General features: G+C 35.4%; 1 protein-coding gene across 1 annotated transcript in view; it reads left to right on the forward strand.

Moving 5' to 3' along the window:
• LOC102828254 (O-acetyl-ADP-ribose deacetylase MACROD2-like) overlaps positions 1–8,618 on the forward strand; it is a 328,020-nt gene that overhangs the window by 39,491 nt on the left and 279,911 nt on the right. Inside the window, exon 3 of the mRNA XM_006860742.1 lies at positions 4,912–4,959. Within this exon, the coding sequence (XP_006860804.1) occupies positions 4,912–4,959 (48 nt within the window). The remainder of the gene's footprint in view (positions 1–4,911; positions 4,960–8,618) is intronic.

The raw sequence follows: 8,618 nt of genomic DNA on the forward strand, positions 1-8,618 counted from the left end.
CATAACTCAAAAGCATCAATTCTTCTACAGTCTTCCTTATTCACTGTCCAGCTTTTGCATGCATATGAGGTTATTGAAAATACCATGACTTGGGTCATGTTTGATACATTAAACAAATCTGTCAAATCCTAAGCATTAGTGAGCTGAAATGGAATGGTATTGGCCATTTTGAATCAGATAACCATATGGTTTACTATGTTTGGAAATGACACACTGAAAAGTGCCACATTTATCATCAAAAAGAACATTTCAAGATCTGTCTTGAAGTACAGTGCTCTCTATCATAGGATAATATCCATATGCCTAAAAGGAGACCACTTAATACCAATATTATTCAAATTTACATACCAAAACCTAAGGCCAGTGATTATGAAATTGAAGAATTCTACCAAGTTCTTCAGTCTGTAATTTATCAAACATGCAGTTGAGTTGTGTTGATATTTACTGATGATTGGAATGTGAAGGTTGAAAACAAAGAGGAAGGATTGGTATTTGGAAAATATGGTCTTGGTGATAAAAAATATTGCTTGAGATTGCATAATATAATTTTGCTGGTCCAATAACACAGTCATGTGAAATACCTTCTTAAAACACCATAAAAGACAACTATACACATGTCCTTCATCAGATGGAATGCACAGGAATCAAACTGACTACATCTGTGGGAAGAGATGGTGGAACAGTCAGCCAAAACATTATCACCAGTTAAAACCATCTAGGGGCACACTGCTGAACAAACTATCAATTTCTCATATGTAAGTTCAGGTTGAAGCTGAAGAAAATTAAAACAAGTCCATGAGAACCAAAACATGACCTTGAACATATCCCTCTTGAATTTACATACTTTTTCAAGAGCAGATTTGATGCATTAGCACTAATGATTGAAAACCAGATGAGTTGTGATATGACATCATAAATATCATACAGGAAGAAAGCAAAGGTCATTAAAAAGACAGGAAAGAAAGAAAAGACAAAAATGGATATCAGAAGAAACTGAATTTTGATCTCCAGAGTAGACATGATAAAGCAAATGGAAGAATGAGGAAGTCAAAGAGCTGAGCAGTAATTTTCACCAAGCAGTTTTCTGAAGACAAAGTCAAATATTTTAAAGAAATATGTAAAGACCTGGAGCTAGAAGACCAAAGGAGAAGAACAAATTCAGCATTTCTCAAGCTGAAAGCACTGAAGAAAAGTCAAGCATCAACTTGCAATATTAAAGGATTTTCTGTGAGTCAGAATTGACTTGTAGGCACTCAACAACAACAGTGGGATGAAGATATACAGAGTCACTGTACAAAAAGAAATGATTGATTTTCAATCATATCAAGAGGTAGTATATGATCAAGAACTGATGCTACTGAAGGAAGACGTCCATGCTGCACTGAAGGCAGTGGTGCAAAACAAGACTCCAGGAATTGACCAAATACAAATTTAAATCTTTCAATGAGCTGATGTAGCACTGGAGATAATCACTTATCTATGCTAAGAAATTTGGAAAGCAGCTAGCTGACCAACTGATTAGAAGAAATCTGTATTTGTGGACATTCGAAATGTGACCAAATAGAATGTGAAATTCATCAAACAGTATCATCAATATCACATGCAAGTAAAATTTTGCTGGAGATAACTGAAAAATGACTGCAAAAGTACATTAACAGGGTACTGCCAGAGGTTCAAGCTGAATTTAAAACAGGATGTGGAACAAGGGATATCATCACTGATGTCAGATGGATCTTGCCTGAAAGCAGAGAATACCAGAAAGATGTTTACTTGTGCTTTCTTGACTACACAAAGGTTTTTGACTGTGTGGCTCATGAGAATTTATGGATAAAGTTGTTAAGAATGGGTATGCCAGAACACTTAAGTGTGTTCATGAGGAATTTATACATAGACCAAGACACAGTCATTTTAACAGAACAAGGGTATAGTGAACGATTTAAAATCAAGAAAGGTGTGCATTAGGGTTGTATCCTTTCACTATAATTATCCAATCTATATGCTGAACAAATCATCTGAATAGCTAGGTTATAAGAAGAAGAATGTGGCATTAAGATTGAAGGAAGACTCACTAACAACCTGTGATATACAGATGATACAACTTTGCTTGTTGAAACCAAAATGGACTAAAATAATTACTGATGAAGATGAAAGACTACAGCCTTCATTTTAGATTGAACTTCAATGAAAAGAAAACAAAAATTCTCATAACTAGACCAATAAATAACATCATGATAAATGGATGAAAGGTTGAAATTATCAAAGACTTCATGATGAATGGATCTACAATCAACACTCATATAAGCAGCATTCAAGAAATCCAATGACAATATTTCATTAGGCAAATCTCCACACAAGACCTCTTTAAATTGTTGAAGAGCAAAGATAGCTCAGTTTGAGGATGAAGGTGAGCCTGGTCCAATCTATGGTATTTTCAGTAGCCTCAGACACATGTGAAAGTTGGATAATGAATAAGGAAGACTTTAGAATAGACACATTTCAGTTTTGTTGGAGAAGAATATTGAAGGTACCATGGACTGCTATAAGAACAAACAAGTATGTGTTCCTGGAAGAAATACAGCGGGAGTGTTCCATGGTTGTATGGTTTCAGCTCTCATAATTTGGACACGTTATCATGAGGGACTAGTCCCCAGAGAAGGACATCATACTTAGTTAAGTGCAGGGTCAATGAAATAGAGGAAGATCCCCAGTGAGATGGAATGGCACAGTAGCAGCAGCAATGGACTCAAGTATAACAAAAATTATGAGGCTAGCACAGGACCAGGTAGTGTTTTGTTCTGTTGTGCGGAGGGTCACTCTGATTTGGAACTGATTCAATGGCACCTAACAACAGCAACAACAACAACAACAACAACATCGTTTGCAAAGCACTTTTCAGATACATGAAGTCTGAATATATATAAGGTACATGGGTAATAATAGAAATTCAATTCAACATAAATTTTTTTGAGTATTGATTTTAATGTATAAGTTTCAGGTAATACAAAGATCCTGAATCACGATCTTCATCTTTGTAGGAATTTTTGATCTAGAGATGGCATCTTGAAGACAAACAAATGAAAAAATAGCAAGTTCTGAAACTTGATGGTAATAATAGCTAATACTTATCACTTAAGATATGTCACTCACCATCCTAATGGTTGTCTAGATCTGTCTCACTTAATTCTTATAACATCTGCATGTATTGGTGGTTATGTGCTGTGAATTCGGTTCTAACTCATAGTGACCCTGTACAGAGTTTCTGAAGCTCTACATTTTTATGAGACCAGAAAGCCTCATCTTTCTCATGCAGAACAACTGGTAGTTGCAAATTGCTGGCCATGAGATTAGCAGCCTGACTCATAAACGCTATACTACCAGTATTAGGCACTATTATTATCCCTAGTTTGCAGCTGATAAACTTCAGACTAAGAAAGGTTAAGTAAATTCTCTAAGGTCAATTGGCTACAGAATGGGTGGGTGAAGGGTTCAGAATGTAGACCTACATCCTTATATTCTAAAAGCTCATACTCAGAAAACAACAAACTCAGGCATTCCAAGAACAGTATTCATTCAAAACTGAGTCAAGTAGATGCTTCATAGATATGGTGGCTAAGTTAAATCTTGAATGATGAAGGAGACTAGAATTGGAGTAGAGTATTCCTACCAGGAGGAGCTCTGGTAGCATAGTGGTTATGAATCCGGCTGCAAACCTTAAGGGCAGCGGTTCAAAACTACCAGCCACTCCACGGGAGAAAGATGAGGCTTTCTACTCCTGTAAAGATTTACACCCTCAGAAACCCTGTACAGAGTCGCTATGGGTCGGAACCGACTCAAAGGCACTTAACAACAAGAACAACATTCCTACCAGGACTGAATCAGGTAGTGGAAGCCAAAAGGTATCTTGAAAGAACAGAGATGAATTTAATGTTACCATTAAGTTAAGTGGTAGCATAAGTGTAAAACGGGTGACAGAATTGAGAAAGATGGTCTGACCTTGATATTGTTGGCCTTGAATGTTACTCTAAACAGTATAGAGTTTTCTCATTAAATAGAAGGAGTCACCGAATAGTTGTGCACAAGAACAGATCTGTATTTTAAGATGGATTCTGCACTTACGTATAAAATGAATTGGAGTTAGGAGTGGGGAGAGAAGAGAAACAGTTAGGAAACTATTAAAATAGTTGAGGCAAGTGGCATTGAAAATCTGAATTTGGATCCTAACAATGTAAGTGGCGAGAAGGCAACATGGAAACATCATAAGATTTGCCACTGAGTGGATGAGAAGAACAAGCAAAAGGAGTGATGGCAACATGTCAAAAGATCAAAAAAGGAATTGTGTATACAGAGTAGAGGAAGCACATTTTCCGTCTAGTTGAAAGGGATCCTACCTGGAGGTAAGAGTTAAATGGGAATGGTGCAACTGGTGAGGGAACTTGAAAATACATGGTTAAAGGTTTGGATTTGCATGTGAACCAAACTAGCACTTGTCATAGTGCAACCTTAGGGTACAATATCATGTTGTCCTACAACAAAATGGCAATATCCATGTTTCTCAAATTCTTTAGACAAACATGGTATCTCTAATAAGTGTGGGAAATGTGTCATTTAAAGTCTGTGACTTTTAACTTTAAGGAATTGAAATTACTGCAGTGATAATGCATTACTGTGATAAGTAAAAAGATATTGCATATTTATTTGTAATATAGAAACAATATAAATATAAAAACTAAATGTTAAATTGTTCTTCAGTGCTTACATGTTCTTTCTATTCCAATATAAAACAATAAAAAAATATGACTGATTGACTCTTTTCTATTAGCTTTTCTTTTTATTTAGCCTTTTTAATTATTCAAATTGGAGAATTTGACTTTCTGGTCTTGATATAAGTTTTTTCTTTCCTATTTTTAATAGACGATAATAATGAGGAAGAAGAAGATGTGGACATGAAAGAAGATTCAGGTATTAATTTCATGATTTTATTACTTAATGGATAGATAAAAATTATTTTATTTATATCACATTTAAAAGAGATATAATAAGGTTAATAAAATAGAAATATACTTGCTTTTAACACTTCAGAAACAGATACATCTCTCAAAACAGCATATTTCCTTTGGGTTTATCCAGTTGTTAATACACTTCAAGCTAACAGTAATCTTGTTTTCAGAGTTGATACTGACTCATGTCAGTTCCACATGTATCAGAGTAAAACTATGCTCCACAGCTTTTATTTACAAAAAATAATTTACTTTGCTTTCTTTTTCTTGTTGTTGAGAATGTTGTTATTAAGTGTCTTCAAGTTAGTTCCAACTCACAGGCAACCCTGTATAGGGCTCCTGAGGAGCAGATGGTGAGTTTGAACCACTGACCTTACTGTTCAAACCGACATAAAGGTTGAGTCCTAGTCCTACAGCACCACATATACCAATTTAAGGTTCTACATGTACAGTTAAATAACATTGATTATATAATTTGAGTAGTACACATTCTCACACACCTTTTCTGAGGTCTTCATTAGCATAAAATCATTGCCATCTAAGGTACCTATCTAATCTTTCAAGTTGCTCTTGTTAACTGGATACCATATAGGTAGCTCTTGGAAGAGGTTTATGGTCAAGGCAACTTCCTTTATTAGTTAAGCCAAACTGTTGATTGGTTTTAAGAAGATAACAAGAGAGATATTTAGTTTAAGGCTTAAAGATTATCTTAGGGCAATAGTATCATAGCCTACTCAGCCTCCATAGCTCCAGAACTTTTGGAGTACATTACAATTAGAAATTTTGTTCTACATTTGCTTGCCAAACCCTTCTGATCAGGATTCTTCTATAGAATATTTGATCAAAATGTTTAGTAATGGTAACTGGGGGACATCAAGTTCTTCTAGTCTCATTGCAAAGGAGGCAGTTGTTCATGGAGGCAATATTATGTTTTCTACTCTTATTCTTGAATAGTTGGAAAATATAGCCTTGGTGATAGAAATGATGATGGAGATTGCATGATAGAATTTTGCCAGACTAGTGACTAACTCATCGCAAATACTTTTTTCCACAACATAAATGGTAATTGTACACATGGACCTCATCAGATGGAATACACTGGAATCAAATTGACTGCATCTTGGGAAGAGACTATAGAGAAGTTCAATATCATTAGCCAAAACAAGGCAAGGGGCCAATGTGACATAGATTTTTAATTACTCATATGTAAGTTCAGGGAGTCCTGGTGTGGCCCTCTGAGCTAATGCGTCAGACTGCAGAGTCATTTGAACTGTAATGTCAGCAGTTCAAGTTCACCAGCTGTTCCTTGGTAACCCTATATAGGGTTGCTATGGGTCAGAATCGACTCAACGACACTTAACAACAACAAAAAATTTCAAGCTTCAGCTATAGAAAATTAAAACAAGGTCATGAGAACCAAAATGTGACCTTGAGTGTATCCAACCTGTATTAACTATCATCTCAAGAACAGATTTGATGCATTAGATATTAATGGCCACAAATCAGAAGAATTGTGGGATGACATCAAGGATATCAAATGTGAAGAAAGCAGAGGTCATTAAAAAGACAGGAAAGAAAGAAAACAACAAAGTGGATCGTCAGAATAGACTCTGAAACTTGTTCTTGAATGAAGAGAAACTAAAGCAACTGAAAGAAATGAGAAGGTATAAAAGTTGAACAGAAATTTTTAAATGGCAGCTTGAGAAGACAAAGTGAAATATTATAATGAAATATGCAAAGACCAGGAGTTAGAAAGCCAAAAGGGAAGAACTCGCTCAGCATTTCTCAAGCTGAAAGAACTGAATAAAAAATTCAAACCTTGACTTGTAAAATTGAAGGATCCTATAGGCAAATATTGAATTATGTAGGAAGCATCAAAAGAAGATGGAGAGAATACAGAGTCACCGTATTAAAAAAAAAAAAAAAGATTGATATTCAATCATTTCAAGAGATACTATATGATCAAAAGCCAGTGGCATGGAAGGAAGCCATCCAAGCTGCATTGAAGGCATTGGTGAAAAACAAGGCTCAAAGAATTGATAGAATACAGATTGAAATGTTTCAACAAACTGATACAGTGCTGGAAGTGCCCACTTATCTCTGCCAAGAAATTTGGAAGACAGCTATCTGATCAACTGATTCGAAGAGAGCCATACTTATGCACATTCCAAATAAATCGACCAAATGAAATGCATAAATCCTTGAACAATATCATTAATATCACATGCAAGCAAAATTTTGCTGAAGATTATTTGAAAATGGCTGTAGCATTATACTGATAGGAAACTGCCAGAAATTCAAACCAGATTCAGAAGAGGACATGGAACGAGGAATATCATTGCTGAAGTCAGATTGATCTTGGCTGAAAGCAGAGAACACCAGAAAAATGTTTACTTATGCTTTATTGACTATGCAAAGCATTTGAGTCTTTGGATTAGAATAAACTGTGGATATCTTTACAAAGAATAGATATTCCAATACACTTAATTTTATTCATAAGGAACCTATACATAGACCAAGAGACAATTCTTCAAACAGAACAAAAGAATACTTAATGGTTTGAAATCAGGAAAGGTGTTTGCCACAGTCATATCATTTCACAATCCTTATTCAGTCTGTACATTGTTGTTAAATGCAGTCAAGTCGGTTCTCACACATAGTGGCTCTGTATAGGGTTTCTGAGGAACAGCTGGTGGGTTTATACTGCTGACCTTGTGGCTGACCTTGTGGCTCAAAGTCCAGCGCTGATCCTACAGCACCAAATGCTAAATAAATAATCTGAGAAACTAGAATATATGAAATATAACATGGCATCAGTATTGGAGGAAAACTCGCTAACAATTTGTGATATCCAGATGATACAATCTTGACTGCTGGAAGCAAAGAAAACTTGAAATACTGACTGTGAATATCAAAGACTATAGTCTTAAGTTTGGATTGCTCCGCAATGTAAAGAAAACAAAAATTCTCAAAAGTGGACCAATAAATACCATGATAAACAGAAAAAAAAAAGGAACTCTGGTAGCATAATGGATTATAAATTGGGCTGCTAAGGTCAGAAGTTAGAATATACCAGCTGCTCTGTGGGAGAAAGATGAGGCTTTCTGTTCCTGCAAAGATGTACAGCCTCAGACACCTTATACAGGGATGCTATGAATCAGAACCGACTCCACAACATATAACCACCACCACCATCAAATATAGAAAAGACTGAAGCTGTCAAAGGCTTCCTTTTTCTGGGATCCACAATCAACAATCATTAAAGCAGTAGTCAAGAAATCAAATGACATATTACATTAGGCCAATTAACTGTACAAGTCCTCTTTAAAGTATTAAAGAGCAAAGATGTCACTTTGAGGACTAAGGTATGCCTGACTTAAGCCATGGTATCTTCAGTTACCACATTTGTATGTGAAAGACAGACAGTAACTAAGAAATACCATAGAAGAATTGATGCATTTAAATTATGGTGTGGACAAAGAACATGGAAAGTACTATGATCTGGATGAACCTTGGGGACATTATGTTGAGTGAAATTAGTCATTCACAAAAGGACAAATATTGCATAAGACCATTATTGTAAAATCTTAATAAAAGATACCTATATTAAAAAAAAAAAAT

This window comes from Chrysochloris asiatica, unplaced genomic scaffold, assembly GCF_000296735.1.
Source record: "Chrysochloris asiatica unplaced genomic scaffold, ChrAsi1.0 scaffold00039, whole genome shotgun sequence".
NCBI lineage: Eukaryota > Metazoa > Chordata > Mammalia > Afrosoricida > Chrysochloridae > Chrysochloris > Chrysochloris asiatica.